The sequence below is a fragment of the Prionailurus viverrinus genome, chromosome B3 (assembly GCF_022837055.1).
Source record: "Prionailurus viverrinus isolate Anna chromosome B3, UM_Priviv_1.0, whole genome shotgun sequence".
Taxonomy (NCBI): domain Eukaryota; kingdom Metazoa; phylum Chordata; class Mammalia; order Carnivora; family Felidae; genus Prionailurus; species Prionailurus viverrinus.
In genome coordinates, this window is record NC_062566.1 from 115,537,714 (window position 1) to 115,556,109 (window position 18,396).

The window sequence follows — 18,396 nt, forward strand, 5'->3', positions numbered from 1 at the left end:
CTGTTTCTCATTAAAAACATGAAAGGCATCATCATCCATTTAGTCACCTAAGCCAGGAAACTTGGAATTGTCCTAAATTTTTCCCTTTCTATTATCATTTTAATTTCACTGGTTAGAAAGTCCTATCCATTTTACCTTTCTTCACATCTTTCACTTTTATCTCCTCTACATCCTCATATCAGTCACTGCCTTAGAACAGGCTTCACTTTAACTTACTCAAATTGTAGAAACAACCTATGGTAAACTTCTCCTACCTATCTGCTACTTTTCTGCTAGAGGAATCTTTTAAAAATCAGACCATCTATAGTGGCTCTAAGTCTTATTAGGTAATGCCTAACTTCTTACCCAGCTGAATTAATTCATTGGTGGTAACAGAGATCTGAAGTCCTACGCTTTAATAAGTTAAAGGCTTATTCTCTTTTAGCACTTATGTGATGACTCTACAGTGTCAAGAATCCAAGTTCCTTCTGATTTGTTACTTCTCATCCCCTAGTATATTGCCCTTATCTACATGGTCCAGGATGCTTCACCACCATGTCAGAGCTAGCATGAAAAGGAGATGGTGAAGAGGAGGATGTGCCCTTCCCTTTGAGGCTATAACCCGGAAGAAGCTGTTGGTCATTTTCACTCTCAGCCCAGCCAGAACATGTCTACAAGTTTTAGCTACAGGAGAGTTTGGGAAAGAGAATCTTTAGTCTCGCCAGCTTTGTGTCCAGCTAAGAATGAAGAAGCTCAGATACTTTAGGAAAAGGGGGAATGCATATTAGAGGAGCACCAGTAGTCCCTGCCACACAGAGTGTACAAGGTCTTCTGGAGCTCGATTCTTGCCTACTCTTTACCTTATCTCTTTGTTCCCTACCTTTCTACTCCTTTCCCAGCTTTCCTACTCTCTTTGCTTGAGCCATGTTTGCACTTCCAGACTGCTTTGCTGGTGTGTGTTTCTCTGCCTTTCCTCATAATGCTTCCTTAACCTTAGATGTCCTTGCCACCCATTTCCCTTATCTCCAATACACTCTGTTAGCCTGGCCTCAGAGAATTTGTCTTTCAAGACTTAATTTAAGCATCATCTATTATATAAAGCCTCTATTGGACAGCACCCCCTCCCCCCTTACCCTGGTAGAATTGACCATCCGCTCCTCTGTTGCCCTTGTTGTATGCAGATAGACTTCTGTCATTGCACCTTTGGGCATTTATTTATACTTAGATTCTCTTTCTCCTTGATTGTAAACCCTTTGAGGCACAGATGACATTTTATTTGTATATCCCCTAGGTGTAGTATAGCTAGACAGACAAGGAATGTAAATATTTTCTGAATGGGCGAGTGGGTCCGTAGCAAATTGTCAGGGCACTGTCCAGACTTTAAAATATCAGGGCACATTCTTAAGATATAGCTGGCTACTGGCTTTTTGAATTTTTGTCCAGTAGTCCAGGTGATAATGTTAGCTCCAACAATATTTATAATCATCCTATATTATCTTGTTAGTTGTTTCCTACTTAGATTTTAGTTATATTTTAATTCTGAAAGTACTCTCAGAGTTAGCCGTGGCACTTTTTCCCCCATTTAAGATGAGTGGGCTTTTCTGTCTACTAAGTCACAATACTTATGATTGCTTTTTAACAATTTAGTGTATCAGTGACTTGCTGCAGGAGTTGTTTTGGAGTGGATGATAATAATACTGACATGATTTCCAAAGCCTGTCCTAAGACCTTCTGAGCACTGCCACTTTAGCATACCGATTCTAAGATAGATACCTCAGGATTTATTTAATGACTGAAAGAGTCATTTTTGTAAACAGATTCTAAGGCAAGATTGCCTTAAATATTCTTACATGGAGAATATTTTTTTTTTTCTGCTTTACTGTCTTGAGTAATATCTTTTGTTTTACTTGTAGATTTGATGGTCCTCGAAGATTTGAGGATTTAGGGTCAAGGTGTGAAGGACCGAGACCCAAAGGGCCTCGTTTTGAAGGAAATCGCCCCGATGGGCCAAGACCCAGATATGAAGGTCACCCAACAGAGGGCACTAAAAGCAAATGGGGAATGATTCCCCGGGGGCCAGCATCTCAGTTTTATATTACCCCCAATACATCCCTCAGTCCTCGACAGAGTGGACCACAGTGGAAAGGCCCCAAGCCAGCTTTTGGACAGCAACATCAGCAGCAACCTAAGTCACAAGCAGAACCTCTTTCAGGAAACAAAGAACCATTAGCAGACACCAATAGTAACCAGCAGAAGAATTTTAAAATGCAGTCAGCTACATTTTCCATTGCTGCAGATATAAAGGATGCCAAGGCGGCTCAGTCAAATGAGAATCTAAGCGACTCTCAACAAGAGCCACCTAAAAGCGAAGTCTCGGAAGGGCCCATAGAGCCTTCTAATTGGGACCAGAATTCTCAAAGTATGGAGACTCAAATGGACAAAGCCCAAGCTGTTACTCAGCCTGTACCCCTTGCAAATAAACCTGTACCTACTCAATCTACTTTTCCCTCAAAACCAGGGGGGATGGAGGGAGGAGCAGCAGTGACAACATCATCATCATTAACTGCAGATAATGATTTTAAGCCTTTGGGTATTGGTCTGCCCCATTCAGAAAACAACCAAGATAAAGGGCTGCCTCGGCCAGATAACAGAGATAATAGGTTAGAAGGCAATCGAGGCAGCAGCTCATCTTACAGAGGTCCTGGGCAAAGCAGAATGGAAGACACACGGGATAAAGGACTAGTAAATAGAGGTCGAGGTCAGGCAATCAGCCGTGGCCCAGGGTTGGTCAAGCAAGAAGACTTTCGTGATAAGATGATGGGTAGACGAGAAGACAGTCGAGAGAAGATGAGCAGAGGAGAAGGCAGCCGGGACAGAGGGTTGGTGAGGCCAGGAGGCAGTCGGGAGAAAATGCCAGGTGGTCTGCAAGGCAGCCAGGACCGGGGTAGAGCTGGCAGCCGAGAAAGGGGACTACCTCGGAGGGCTGGCAGTCAGGAGAGAGGACCTCCTCGAAGGGCTGGGAGTAGGGAAAGAGTACCACCACGAAGAGCTGGGAGTAGGGAGAGGGGACCACCTCGAGGGCCTGGCAGTAGGGAAAGGGGACTGGGAAGACCAGATTTTGGTCGTGACAGAGGTCCATTTAGACCAGAACCAGGAGATGGTGGGGAAAAAATGTATCCATATCACCGAGATGAGCCTCCTAGAGCTCCATGGAATCATGGAGAAGAGAGAGGGCACGAAGAGTTCCCATTAGATGGTAGAAATGCTCCAATGGAACGAGAAAGACTTGATGATTGGGATAGAGAGAGATACTGGAGAGAATGCGAACGTGACTATCAAGATGATACACTAGACCCATATAACAGAGAGGACAGGTTCTCAGCACCACCATCTCGATCTCATGATGGAGATAGACGAGGCCCTTGGTGGGATGATTGGGAGAGAGATCAGGATATGGATGAGGACTACAACAGGGAAATGGACAGGGACTTGGACAGGGATGTGGATCGGATTGGAAGACCCATGGATATGTATGATAGAAATTTGGATAATGAGTGGGACAGAGATTATGGGAGACCACTGGATGAACAAGAATCACAGTTTCGTGAACGGGATATTCCATCTCTTCCACCTTTACCACCCCTCCCACCTCTTCCACCTTTGGATAGATATCGGGATGATAGATGGAGAGAAGAAAGAAATCGAGACCATGGGTATGATCGAGATTTTCGTGATAGGGGTGAGTTGAGGATCCGAGAGTATCCAGAAAGAGGAGATACATGGCGGGAAAAGCGAGATTATATCCCTGACAGAATGGACTGGGAAAGAGAACGGTTGTCAGACAGATGGTACCCATCTGATGTGGATAGACATTCCCCCATGGCGGAACATATGCCCTCCTCACATCATTCTTCTGAAATGATGGGGTCGGATACAAACTTAGACTCTGACCAAGGCCTTGGAGGGGTAATGGTTCTCAGTCAGAGGCAGCACGAAATCATTTTGAAAGCTGCACAAGAACTGAAAATGCTTCGGTAAGTTGACTACTTAAGATTTTCTTTTAGTCAAAACCGCATTCAGACTGCTCTTTTTTAAAGTGATGCGATGTATGTGAATGGAATCGTTTTGCTTCAAGTTCTTGTAAATTTTAATTTATATTTCTGGCCATTCAGTGCTGCTTTAGGGTTAGGAAATGTATTTTGGAACTGTGTTAATTGTAAGCTTATGTCCTGAAATGTGAAAGTTTGGTAGCCATTCTTGGCTTTTATAGATGTGTTGCTGACATATCATGCCTGTACATGTTTCAGTGTCAAACTTCAACTCTCCAGTGCTCTGGATTTCACAGAGCTCATATGTAACATCCTTTTTTTTCCCCAGGAGGCATTTTGTTCTTTGGTATTAGATCTTATAGACTTCATATTCACGTATCTTTGATAAAACTTTGGAAAGTGCTGTAAGGTTTTTCCTCTGTTGAAGCTCAGAATGGTTTACCTGAAAGCGTCCTCAGATTTGGCTAACTGCTGATACTTTCTTTCTGGGGTGTTTTATCTTTTCCTTATAACTAAAAGCAGATATCTCTACTTGAGGATGTTACTTATTTCTACATAATCAAATATTTTCTTTGTGAAATGGAGAATAAAATTTGGATGTCTTGATTTAAAATCACCTCTGTATAAGTATCTATCTAATGCTTCCCAGGGAGTAACAATTAAAAAAAAAAAAAAAAAGAAGAAGAAGAAGAAGAAGAAACATTGCATGCTTACTGTGTGCCAGGAACTGTACTGAATACTGAATACTTTGTGTATGTTCATTCAATCCCTAAACCAACTATGTCCTGAGATAAGAATTTAGCAGTCATTGATAGATTGTAAGCTTTTTGAGTAAGTTCTTAGGAATGAGCAATGTTTTGAGAAAATAAATTAATGGTTAGGTTTTGACATATTCCAGTGTATTGTGTTTCCTTCATTTTGCAATTCTGGTCTATGTTTGTGGATTGTACCGATTGAAATCATAACTGAAGCTTTATGACTAGAAAAGTACAACGAGGAAAAATCCCTGTAGGTAAAGATGAAAGATCCGGTGCCTCGGGCAGCACAACAGATTTCTGTCTGTAGAAGATACGCTCTGAGAGATTTTACTTTTCCAGATTACTCGTGAAGAAGATGTGGAAAGCATGATAGAGGACGTTTAGTTACCACACCATTCACTGTTAAATTACAGACGCCTTTAACTTAACACCCACCATGTGCTGGGCACTGTGCTAATAATTTAGCCTACATTGTCTCAGTCTTCCTGTCTCAGATCCTTTTATCTCAAAGGCCTGCAATGATAAGTAGACATACCCTACTTCACAGATGACACTAAAGCTCAGAGAGGTTAAGTCCACTTGGCTAATCAGTGGCAAACCCAGAATTTGAACCCAGTCTGTCCAGCTCTAAAATCTGTTTTGTTTATGGAGAACACCAAGCTGGTTAGTGTTCCCAAACTGCCAAGTTTTCTTTCCTTTTCTTTTTAAAATTTCCTTTTCATCCGCTATTACTTGGTATAGAAAACCTTTTGATAAAAGGTGCTTCTTCTTCATCATCCTTTTTTTAAGCTCTTTCTAGGCAACATAAGCATAACTACAATATATGAAGTGATGGATAAGAATTATCATAGTTGAACACAAGTAAGCTATGTTGTATTGGTGTGAAGTCATAATACGATTTACATGAGGTAGAAAATAAACTTTTTTGACCCTTAGTTTGTGTCCATTTGGGGCACTACATCCAGTGTAGGAAGAAAATTGTAAAAAGTCTAAAGAGGTTGGAGTAGATGTACACCTGTTTATGGTGGGCATTGTAAGGAAAACTCAAAAAAAAAAAAAAAAAAAAAGGAAGGAAGGAATTGGACCAGAGAATTCAAGAAAAGCATGAAGAGTTCCATGAATCCTTTTTAGGAATATGAAGTGTTGTTTTTAAAGGTATAGACTGACATTAGCTCTCACTGGGCCATAAACTAAAGTACCCACAAGAACCAGACAGGTAACTATAATGAGTGAAAGTGGGACAGGGTGACTCTACCGAGTGTGGTGAGGACTGTAGCAACCTGCTTCATCTAAAGTGGACGGCCATCACTCCAGTCAGCTGATTGTTGGCATGTGGGGACATAGACCCATTGTTACCAAATCTCTTTACAATTGGAATTTATATGTGAAATATTTTGCTTCGTAAATAACAGCAGCTAATTCAGATTTTAAAAACTGATGGGAAAGCCAATTAAAAAAAAACAAACAAGAAACTTTGTAGGCCGTATTTGGCCACCAGTTTGCAACCTCTCATCTAGCGAGAGAGTATTGAACAAGGAAAATAGTGAGAGAACTTTTTGTTCAATGAAAGAAAAAGGTGACCAGTAGATGCTATTTTAGAATAGACTAATGAGGCAGGTTGTGGCACCTGTCCTTGAATAGGTTTAGTAATTTATAGTCATTTCTAGGTTGTAGAAGACTAGTCAGTTAGCTACATAAAGGCAAGAGAGTGTTACCCTGGAGATGCCCTGGGGGCACCATAGAGGGTTTTGGAACAGGGTTCTTAAGATCTCTTTGTCTTTGATATCAGTTGTAGTCACTGGGTCTGGAGTAAACATGCCTTAATGTACAATGGCAATTTTATTTGTTCACAGGGAACAGAAAGAACAGCTTCAGAAGATGAAAGACTTTGGGTCTGAGCCACAGATGCCTGACCATCTGCCACCCCAGGACTCGAGGTTGCAGAATGCATCTTCAAGGCCTGGAATGTACCCGGTATGGAAAAACGTGTGCTCGGGAAATGAAATGATTCCTACTTTGTATGTTTGTATGTTGTTTGATTTTTTCCCATTGTAATAGGTATAAATTTCCTCTATAAAAAATGTAAATTTGCGGTGCCTGGGTGGCTCAGTCAGTTAAGTGTCCGACTTCAGCTTGGGTCAGGATTTCATGGTCAGTGAGTTCGAGCCGCATGTCGGGCTCTGTGCTGACAGCTCAGAGCCTGGAGCCTGCTTTGGATTCTGTGTCTCCCTCTCTGCCGCCCCACCCCCACCCCCCGCCCCACTCATACTCTGTCTCTCTCTGTCGCTCAAAAATGAATAAACGTTGGGGCGCCTGGGTGGCACAGTCGGTTAAGCATCCGACTTTAGCCAGGTCACGATCTCGCGCTCCTTGAGTTCGAGCCCCGCGTCAGGCTCTGGGCTGATGGCTCGGAGCCTGGAGCCTGTTTCCGATTCTGTGTCTCCCTCTCTCTCTGCCCCTCCCCCGTTCATGCTCTGTCTCTCTCTGTCCCAAAAATAAATAAACGTTGAAAAAAAAAATTAAAAAAAAAAAAAGAATAAACGTTAAAAAAATTTTTTTTAATGTAAATTTGGGGAAAGTAAAAAGCTAATGGTAATTGGCCTTTGAAAATCTTTTAAATGTGGTCAAAAGTGTGACAGCCACTTTTTCCCCCTAGGTTTTGATAAATACACCAAGCACACCTGAGCTACATGGCTTCATGTTCACACAAGTGTAGAATTTTCCTAATAGTCTCTTTTGTTGAAATGGTCCTGTTTTTCATCTCGGCAGTGCAGAGGCCCCTTATGAGCCCACCTCCTGTGAGCCTCAGAGTCTCCCCACTGCCTTGGGCTACTGGTTCCTCAGCTAGGGAAGGGATCAAACATCATGCTCTAGTTCAGGCAGTAAAGTTCTGTGAAAGGTTTGTGTGATCAGGTTCTCCCTTTGTTTTGCGTTCATTGTTGTTGTTGTTTGTTATTTTACCTTTAAGCCAGTGATGACCTTTAAAAATGTTGTCATGCAAATAACTTTATAACAACACAATGAGAGGGAAAACCCAAATCATTTCATGAAATTAACTCTTCACTTTTTTTTCAACGTTTTTTTTTTTTTTTTTTTTTTTTTTATTTTTGGGACAGAGAGAGACAGAGCATGAACGGGGGAGGGGCAGAGAGAGAGGGAGACACAGAATCGGAAACAGGCTCCAGGCTCCGAGCCATCCGCCCAGAGCCTGACGCGGGGCTCGAACTCGCGGACCGCGAGATTGTGACCTGGCTGAAGTCGGACGCTTAACCGACTGTGCCACCCAGGCGCCCCAACTCTTCACTTTTCAGTGTGCCCTTTCATCATAACACATAGTCTAACATGAAACAGATTACATAGTTGTCACCAATGACCACCATGATGTTGCCTCCCCATATCATATCTCCTGACTTGTGTGTGCATCTGTCTGCCTCCAGCGTTTCTCTCTGGATGTGTCTCCTGTCAAACTCAGCATATTCAAAATGGACCTCAGTATCATTTTCCATTAACCTTGTTCTTTCTCCTCACCATCACCTACTCACCCAAACTGGAAACCTGAAAGTCAGCCTTAACTGTTTACTGTGTCCTGCCCTTCCGTATCCAGTCATTCTTTTGATTGATTTTACTACCTTTTTAATATTGTTCAAATATACTGTCCTCCACTTCCCCACAACCTCAGTTTTGTCCTTCATCAGTTCTTGCCTAGATTATTTCAGAAACATCCCAGTTCATCTCTCCATCTCATTCTCCTCTGATCCATTCTCCATTCTGCTAGAGTGATTATTTTATTGTATTTTTGAATCAAATTTTGAGGTATAGTTTACATATCTTAACTCACTTTAAGCCCACTCATTTTAAGCCTACAGTTTGAGTTTTGACAAATATAAAGAACAAAATTTCTATCACCCCAAAAAGTTCTCTAGTGATGGGACTTCTGGCCAAAGTGGACACTTAATTTTTTTTTTTTTAACATTTATTATTGAGAGACAGAGAGACAGAGCGTGAACATGGGAGGGGCAGAGAGAGGGAGAGACACAGAATCTGAAGCAGGCTCCAGGCTCTGAGCTGTCAGCACAGAGCCCCACGTGGGGCTCGAACTCACAAACCATGAGATCATGACCTGAGCCGAAGTCAGATGCTTAACCGACTGAGCCACCCAGGCACCCCAAAATGGACATTTAAAAACATAAATCTCACCATGTTGCATGCACCTTCGCTTTAGAATGCTGTATTCCCCGCTGCTTACGTGATAAAATCTAAAGTCTTTTGCATGACCCTTTATGTTTCTCCTGAGCTGGCTTGACCTCTGCTTACCATTACTTGCTCTTCTCCTCCCTTCCACTCTGCCTTCCTTCCACGTGGAGCTTCTTACAACTGTGCAAGTGTGCCAGACTCTTAACTTCCCCATGCCTTTGCACGTACATGTTGTTCTCTAAACCTAGAGTTTCTTTTCTTTCTCTTATCCTCTTCTCCAACTAGTTAATTCTTGTTCGTTTTTTAGAAGTCAGCTTTGTATCTTCTCTTCCCCTTGGGTAAGATGGTTGCCTTCACATGTACCCCTGTAACATCTTGTACAAGCTTCTGTCATAGCCATTATCCTATTGTATTTTGTCTGTTACCTTGTCTGTCTTTCCTTCTAAACAGAGCTCCTAATAATAGGAACTGTGTCTTTTATCTTTGTATCTCTTAGCAAATAGTTGAAACTCTAGATTATAGTTCCACATTTCTGCCTTATTCACTTAACAAATCAAAAACATTTTTCATATTCCTACATACTTTATTACTTTTGATGCATAATTTATTTAAAACTATTCCACTTCCGTTGGACATTTGCTTCTAATCCTTCAGTCTTATTATTAATATAACTTCAGTGAATGTATCAAGTTCTTACTCTAGGTAACTTATTTTAAAAAAAAAAATTTCATGTTTATTTTTGAGAGAGACAGAGCGTGAGCTAGGGAGGGGCAGAGAGAGAGAGAGAGAGAGAGAGGGAGACAGAATCTGAAGCAGGCTCTGGGCTCTGAACTGTCAACACAGAGTCTGACGCAGGGCTCAAACTTACGACCTATGAGATTATGACCTGAGCCAAAGTCAGATACTTAACCAACTGAGCCACCCCGGGTCCCATAGATAACTTCTTAAATTTTAAGATCCCCAAAATCCCAAAGTAGGATATTTCAGTTACAGAATAAGGACATTTTTAATGATTCCTGGAATATAGCTAATGGCTCTCTAAAATAGTTGTATAAAGGGGCTCCTGGATGGCTCAGTCTGTTAATCATCCAACTTTGGCTCAGGTCATGATCTTGTGGTTTGTGAGTTCGAGCCTCACGTTGGGCTCTGAGCTATCAGCACAGAGCCTGGATCCTGCTTCAGATTCTATGTGCCCCTTTCTCTCTGCCCCTCTCCTATTCACACTGTTTCTCTCTCTCTCTCTCTCTCTCTCTCTCTCTCTCTCTCTCTCTCTCAAACATAAACATAAAAAACATTTTTTTAAGGGGCGCCTGGGTGGCGCAGTCGGTTAAGCGTCCGACTTCAGCCAGGTCACGATCTCGCGGTCCGTGAGTTCGAGCCCCGCGTCGGGCTCTGGGCTGATGGCTCGGAGCCTGGAGCCTGTTTCCGATTCTGTGTCTCCCTCTCTCTCTGCCCCTCCCCCGTTCATGCTCTGTCTCTCTCTGTCCCAAAAATAAATAAAAAACGTTGAAAAAAAAAAATTAAAAAAAAAAACAAAACATTTTTTTAAAATAGTTGTATAAAATGTATGCTAGAGCCTTGCAAGCACCAGCTACTTGATATTTTTGGTCGATTTAGTAGCTTTAATAAAATGTTTTAATATGCATTTTTGATAGTGAACACGAGTATTTTTCCATATTATATTTCTTCTTGTAAAAATTCTATTTTTGTCCTTTATCCATTTGTCTGTTTGACTTGTAAGGTTTTTTTTTTCTTACCAATTTATATTACTCTTTTTCTTTTAAGTTTATTTATTTGGAGAGAGAGGGAGAGAGCACTCACATGAATGGGGGAGGGGCAGAGAAAAAGGAGAGAAAGGACCCAAGCAGGCTCTGTGCTATCAGCACAATGCTGGGCTCGACCCCAGGACTGTCAGAGCATGACCTGAGCCGAAATCAAGAGTCAGATGTCCAACGAACTGAGCCACCCAGGCGCCCCATTCTTAATATACTGTAGATAGTAATTCTCATGTAAATACTGTAGGGATTTTTTTTTTTTTTTTTTTTTTTTTTTAACAAATGTATCTATTGCTTTCACTGTGTAGTGTAAAGAAAACACTTTTATTTATAGACATAATCTGAAGAGTTCTTAAGATATTTGGAACAGGTCTGGATAGCTGTACTCCAGACACCATAGTTTTTGTCCTATATTAGCAATTTTTTAGAGTGCTACAATCAAATGTTTCCCTTAGGTAGCAACCATTTGTCTTTTACTGTGGGTTGTAGTGACCTCTAGTTAAACAGTGTTCCTTACATAATGGCCAAATCCCTTTTGTTACCCAAAGTTTGTTCTTAAAGTACAGCCCATACATGAGTAAATAGGTAAGTAACGTATGTTGTTGGGTCTCTAAGGTCTAAAATAGCTGTCAATGAAAAACAAACCAGAAACAACGAACTAAGAGAAAAGGATAATGAGTGTTCGAATCAGGCTTGCAGAGATTAAAATAAAATTTGACAGTTGGGTTTCAGCATTGAGTAGATAGGACCTATCTGTCAAGAGATTCTACTGTCTCCTTAATACACATTTCTGTTGACATTCGGTGATTGATTTGGGAAGACAAATGCAAACATTGCACACGACAGTGGCACTTCCTCTTGGAGAGGTTACTAAATGTCCCATTCAGTTTCTTTGTTTTGTTGTTTCCTGGTGCTGATGTTGTGTGTTGGTACTAGTCTTGCCACAGACTGCTGTTGTCAACCAGACAACAGAATTACTCATGGAGGTTTTGGTTTTTAATTAATGCCAGGATCTCCCCCTACAGAAATTCAGTAGATGTAGGGTGGGCCTGGGACATTTATATCTCAAGTGGCTAGCACCCTACTTTTTAAGTAAGGAGAAAAAAGAGAGGGTGATACATTGGTGGGAGGGTGATAATGTTGAGGACAATTTTTTTAAGTGGGTATTTTATTTATTTGTACTTAAACCTATAAACCAACCAGCCAAACTGATACTATTACCATGATACATTAAAATACAAAACATCTCTCTACAAATAACTAGAATAACGAAGAAATTAGGAGTTGTAGTAAAATAACACAGGGGGCAGAGGAAACCAATGAAGCACATTATAGCTTGACCCTTCATCATAACATTTGAGGTTACTAATAAGTAAAGCCTCACAAACTCAGAAAATACAAGTAATCCTTCATCATTTGTCTTTGTATTTTTACTTCCTATTCTTGAAGTTGGATTCTAGAACCTAAAGATATCCAAATTAGTGTTATATCTAGTTACTTGTAGCCAGAAGCATCTTTTATCATGCTGTCCATAGCAGCCAATGCTACTGAAACCTCTTCGATTAGATTCCAATCGTACCTTCTCAGTTGAAACAATAAGCATAATGGGATACAATATCAAGGCAGAGATACAGGACCCTAAAAGACAAATCGTAAGCGAAGTAATACAGCCACTGCCCAAACTGAGATTGAATAATATTCTCATCATGTCACACATCTTCAGGCTGTGTGTTCACAGAGTACTTTGGGAATATTCCTATTACTTGCTGGGTACTAAGATGCTTAGCACTTTAATAAAGTGCTAAATATTAAGTAACATTAATTAATATTTAATTAATTAATTAACTAATATCAAAAAATATTTATTAAAGCATTTTACACTATGGCTTTCCCCAGCAGTTTCTAAGATGGACTCCAAGTCACTGACAGAATTTTGCTGGAACTGGATCTGGGATTGCAGGGATTCCTCTCCACAGTTGTGGAGCTGACTATTCCAGGCTTGGGGGCACCAGGTCTAACTGTTCCAGAAATGGTTGCTCCAAGACTGACTGTTCCAGGTCTGGTTACTCCATATTGGAAGGTTTCCAGAAGTGGTCGTCAGGTATCCCCAGTGATAGGAAGAGAAGCCTGGGTATTCTGTAGTTGCTGAGCCATTCTGAGTCATACTGTTGCTGTTCTTTGGCCAGTTCTGCCACCTCTTACATTTCATTCTCTGGTTCTGGGACCAGGATTTAACCTGCTTATAGCTAAGGTTCGGAATGTTGGAAAGTTCTTGCATCTGCTGGAGACTGAGGTATTTCTGTCTCTGGGATCTGTCATTGAGTACATATAGCTGGGTCTGAGAGAACACGGTTCTGATCTTCTGTTTCTTGCCCTGGGCCATATCTTCCTTCATCACTGTGCTCTCCTCTACAAAATTGGGTAGTGATTTTACTCTGGGACTGGTGGAAGAAACGAAGCTGTCCTGAATAAGCAGACCATGGAGGAAGGAAGAGGAGAGACGGTCTCCGTGTAGGGTATCTCAGCAGATGACACGCAAGGATGCATAATTTTCTTCAGGCCCATAAATCTCAAGCATTGGAGAAGAGTCCCTAGAATTGGGTGCTTCAGGGCAAGGAGGGCACTGGGCCTGAACTGGATCCACATTCATGTTGCTGAACTGAAGGTAGAAGGAAAAAAAAAAAAGAGAGCAAGATTATAAGAAAGGCCCAGTTTACATATTGAGGTGGAAGAACTTAGAGAAATATGAATATCTCCAGATGTAAGAGTGTCAGAAGGATGGGAATGAAGTGGGTCACCACCGCAATGGCAGGAGCCAGCCAGTCCAATCTAGCGAAAGGTCGAGGACAATTTTTGATAACCTAATTGAGGTATAATCTACATACCATATAATTTGCCCATTTTAGGTGATTTTTAGTAAACGTACTGAGCTGTGCTACCATCATCTATTTCCCTAATGACTAATGATGTTGAGTGTCTTCTCAAGTGCTTATTGGCCGTTTGTGTATCTTCTTTGGAGAAATCTCCAAATTTTTTGCTGATTTTTTTTCTATTATTTGTCTTACTATTAAATTATACTAATTTTTCAAATTTTAAATACAGTTCCTTTATTAGATACATGATTTGCATATTTCTCTCCAATGGTGTATTTTGTTTTATTTATTATTATTTTTTTTTAATTTTTTTTTAACATTTATTTGTTTTTGAGACAGAAACAGAGCATGAACGGGGGAGAGTCAGGGAGGGGGAGACACAGAATCTGAAACAGGCTCCAGGATCTGAGCTGTCAGCACAGAGCCCGACGTGGGGCTCGAACTCACGGACCGCGAGATCATGACCTGAGCTGAAGTCGGATGCTTAACCGACTGAGCCACCCAGGCGCCCCTGATTATTATTTTTTTAAGTTTATTTATTTTGAGAGAGCTAGAAGGTGCACTAGTGGGAGAGGGGCAGAGAGAGAGGGAGAGAATCCCAAACAGGCTCAGTACTATCAGCACAGAACCCAATGTAGGGCTCGAACTCCCAAACTGCAAGATCACACCCTGAGCCAAAGTCGGACACTTAACTGACTGAGCTACCCAGGCACCCCTCCAATGGTGTATTTTAAGACACAAAAAGGTTTTAAAAAGAAAAAGAACTTTTTCTTGTATGGACGGAAAATCGGGTTTTAATTTCTACCGACGTCTGAGAACATGATGGTATGCTCCTCCACTAAACCATTTACCCTATTCTCCAGCCTCCAGGGGCCTATAGACCACCCCCTCCTATGGGTAAACCACCAGGAACAATTGTAAGACCCTCTGCTCCACCAGCAAGACCATCTGTTCCTGTGACCAGGCCGCCTATCCCAATACCACCACCACCACCGCCTCCTCCTCCACCTCCACCTCCTCCGCCAGTAATAAAGCCACAGACTTCAGCTGTGGAACAGGAGCGCTGGGATGAAGATTCTTTCTATGGCCTCTGGGATACAAATGATGAACAAGGACTGAATTCAGAATTTAAACCAGAACCTGGAACAATCCCATCTGCTCCAGTGTTACCACCCCCACATGTTCACCCTCCCATCCCCCCTCCTGGCCCAATGCCTATGGGTCTGCCACCGATGTCCAAACCACCCCCAGTGCAGCAGACTGTTGATTATGGCCATGGCCGAGGTGAGTAATGGTGGCAGCTTTGTATTTGGGATTCTCAGGAAATCGTGAGCTTCAGCTTTGTCTTCTTTAGGCTTCATTCTTACAGTGTTTTATCCCTGATTTGGTTCACCAGATATGTCCACTAATAAAGTTGAACAGATACCCTATGGAGAAAGAATAACTTTGCGCCCAGATCCACTACCTGAAAGATCAACTTTTGAGACAGGTAGGAGTCCCAGAGAGATCAGTATTTTTAAACCTTTTAGGACCTAATTATCATGTGATTTTGATAAGGTTATCTGGGCCTCCCTTTAATATAGCTGAAAGATTCATAAGTTGAATTTAGGACGATAATTTATACTAGCTCTAAAGTTAGATTTGCACCTTTCTGCTTTTATTTCAGAAAAGGGATATAGCTCTTACTTTGTACTAATTGTTTTTGTAGAACATGCAGGCCAACGTGATCGTTATGATAGAGACAGAGACCGTGAGCCTTATTTTGATCGTCAAAGTAATGTCATGGCAGATCATCGAGATTTCAAAAGGGATCGAGAGACACACAGAGACCGAGAAAGGGATCGTGGTGTTATTGACTATGACCGGGATCGATTTGATAGAGAACGCCGACCTCGAGATGATAGGTACGTGTTATGAAAAATACCTTTTTGCCAGGTGTACAAATTACCATAGACTTAAGTTCAGCAAAAGTCATTGTATCTAAGGGAAATTTGGTAAATGATGTATACTTCTCATACATGTGTGTGTAATTTGGAGAAGGAAAAGCAGTTCCAGACCAATCTGCAGGAAACGAGATGCTTGAGTTTTATGAGCTTGAATTCCAGAGAATTAAATGGGAGATGGAGATAGCCTGTAAGGAAAGGAAATAGTATTGTCAATAAAGGTACAGTCATTACTTCATTAGTAGGTCAACAACGTATTTTTGCAGTTCATGAGCCCTTTAGACGTCTGTGTGCAAGGCAGATCTAAATGGAAAAGTGGGGCACCTGGGTGGCTCAGTCGGTTAAGCATCTTGACTTCAGCCCAGGTCATGTCGTGAGATCATGGCTGAGCACAGAGCCTGCTTATGATTCTGTCTCTCCCTCTCTCTCTGCCCCTCCCCCCTCAAAAAAATAAAATAAAATAAAAGGAAAAGCAAAATAAAAATAAAAATATTGACTATGTGTAGTAGCTACCCATGGAGAAAATTGGGCAGATAGTGTATTGCATTGTAATACAGAGACCTCCTTTTTTTTTTTTTTTTTTTTTTTTTAATTTTCTAAAGTACTTCCTGTTACACCTCTAGGACTCAGTCATATCGAGACAAAAAAGACCATTCCTCATCTAGAAGAGGGGGATTTGATAGGCCATCCTATGACCGGAAGTCTGACCGACCAGCCTACGAAGGACCATCCATGTTTGGAGGTAGAACAAGTGCCTTATTAACTATGAGGATGTTGAGAATACAGACCACTGGAGATGTTTCCCCCTATAGCTGTGGATTTAAACTTTTAGAATAAAATGAATGCACTGATTTATCAGAGATGGGAGCATTATCATCAAAAATAGCAATGTAATTAATGAAAGAAAACATAAATTGTTCTTTGGTATTATTAAAGAAGTTTTGGAAAATAGAAACAAAATCAGTTATAATCCCACCTCCTACCATACCACAACAACTATAATTTTGTATGTTTCTTCTCATTCTCTTTTCACGTATGTATTAATGAAGTTGTAATCAAAGTGTAAATAGAATTTCTTTATCATGTTTATTCTCAGTGATACGTAACATTTTTCTGTATGTAAACCTATTATAATAATGGTTCTATGATATACCATTGAGTGGATAAAGTAGAAGACTCTTACTATTGGACATTTAGGTTGCTTTTTGTTTTTCACTGTTATACACCTAAACCAAAAATGCATACCTATTTGTAAGAACAAGCTTTCCTAAGCTAGTAACTCTTGTTCTTAAAACTGTAAAACCAGAAGTTATAGACAGACCGTAAGTCATACTTGGGACTATCGGCAAAGTATGTATTATTCTCCTATGTCCTGTTGCTTAACTTTTTCCCTAAATTTAATACAAACAAAGATGAAGTCAGTATTTTTCAGAACATTCTATTTGCCCAAAATCATATACCTAAATCTTTTCATTTTCTTGATTTCAAGAAATGTAAATTTACATTACTTTAAACTTTCTCTGATTAAGGTTTAGAAGTGGCCTCCAAATCATCATGAATTTTATTACCTTAGGATGACTGAAGAGAGTTAAAATTTTAAATAATTACCATATAAATAGTAATTTTGTTCAATTGCTGAAATCCTAGGAGAACGCAGAACTTATCCAGAGGAGCGAATGCCCCTGCCAGCTCCTTCACTAAGCCACCAGCCACCTCCAGCCCCACGGGTTGAGAAGAAACCCGAATCTAAGAACGTAGATGATATTTTGAAACCACCTGGCCGAGAGAGCAGACCTGAGAGAGTGAGTCCTGTGTAGTTGACTAGCTTTCTTGCAAATCAGAAGCTATCAGGAGATCTTTTTAATACCCTGAACGTAATTTCTCTACTTTTCTGTGACATGGTAATAATATCAGATTCAAGGCATTTTATCATCTACAAGTCATCATATAAATTCATAAATTGCCTACCCTATAGAATTTAAGAAATTAGAACTTAATTGCTTGGCAAAAAAAGATGTTGAAAATTTTAGAAAACAATTCATAAGAACTTCATTAATTGCATTTTGAAGAGGGGAGGAGGGGAAGTGGATTTGGTTCTATGGTATGTGGAACAAAAAAAGGGAGAATTAGGAGACTTGATTTATTTGGGCTTATTTTCCTTGTGACCCCCAAATATATATGTTCTTTATTTTGTTTTCTTTCGTTTTAATTTTAATTCCAGTTAGTTAATAGTGTTACATTAGTTTCAGATGTACAAGATAGTGATTCAACAATTCCATGCATCACCCGTCGCTCATCATAACACTTGCACTCCTTAATCCCCATCACCTATTTAACCTATCCCACCAAAGCCCCCTTCCCCTCTGGTAACTGTTAGTTTATTCTCTATACATAAGAGTCTGTTTCTTGATTTGTCTCTCTCTGTTTCTCTTTTCTTTTGCCCCTTGCTCGTTTGTTTCTTAAATTCCACATATGAGTGAAATCATAAGGTGTTAGTCTTTCTCTGACTTATTTCACTCAGCATTATACTCTCTTGCTCCATCCATGTCATTGCAAATAGCAAGGTTTTATTCTTTTTTATGGTTAAATAATATTCCGTAATTTATATATGTATATAAAAATGTATGTGTGTGTATTTATATATATATATATATATATATATATATATATATATGTATGTATGTTATATATATACCATATCTTATTTATACATTCATCTGTTGATGGACACTTGGGCTGCTTCCATATCTTGGCTATTGTAAATAATACTGCTATAAACATAGGGGTGCATGTATCCCTTTGAATTTATGTTTTTATATTCTTTG

At 40.4% G+C, this 18,396-nt stretch overlaps 1 protein-coding gene and 1 pseudogene across 3 annotated transcripts in view; one reads left to right on the forward strand and one right to left on the reverse strand.

The window, feature by feature from the left end:
* Positions 1–18,396, forward strand: part of YLPM1 (YLP motif containing 1) — a 76,333-nt gene that overhangs the window by 28,767 nt on the left and 29,170 nt on the right. For all 3 annotated transcript variants that reach the window (XR_007152755.1, XM_047861255.1, XM_047861253.1), the window contains exons 5-11: positions 1,893–4,013; positions 6,640–6,760; positions 14,492–14,912; positions 15,025–15,117; positions 15,337–15,532; positions 16,195–16,313; positions 17,219–17,373. Coding sequence is in view for 2 of the 3 variants with exons in the window: in XM_047861255.1 (XP_047717211.1) it covers positions 1,893–4,013; positions 6,640–6,760; positions 14,492–14,912; positions 15,025–15,117; positions 15,337–15,532; positions 16,195–16,313; positions 17,219–17,373 (3,226 nt within the window). In the remaining variant the exon portion in view is untranslated. The remainder of the gene's footprint in view (positions 1–1,892; positions 4,014–6,639; positions 6,761–14,491; positions 14,913–15,024; positions 15,118–15,336; positions 15,533–16,194; positions 16,314–17,218; positions 17,374–18,396) is intronic.
* On the reverse strand, positions 12,465–13,405 carry LOC125167312 (homeobox protein NANOG-like; annotated as a pseudogene).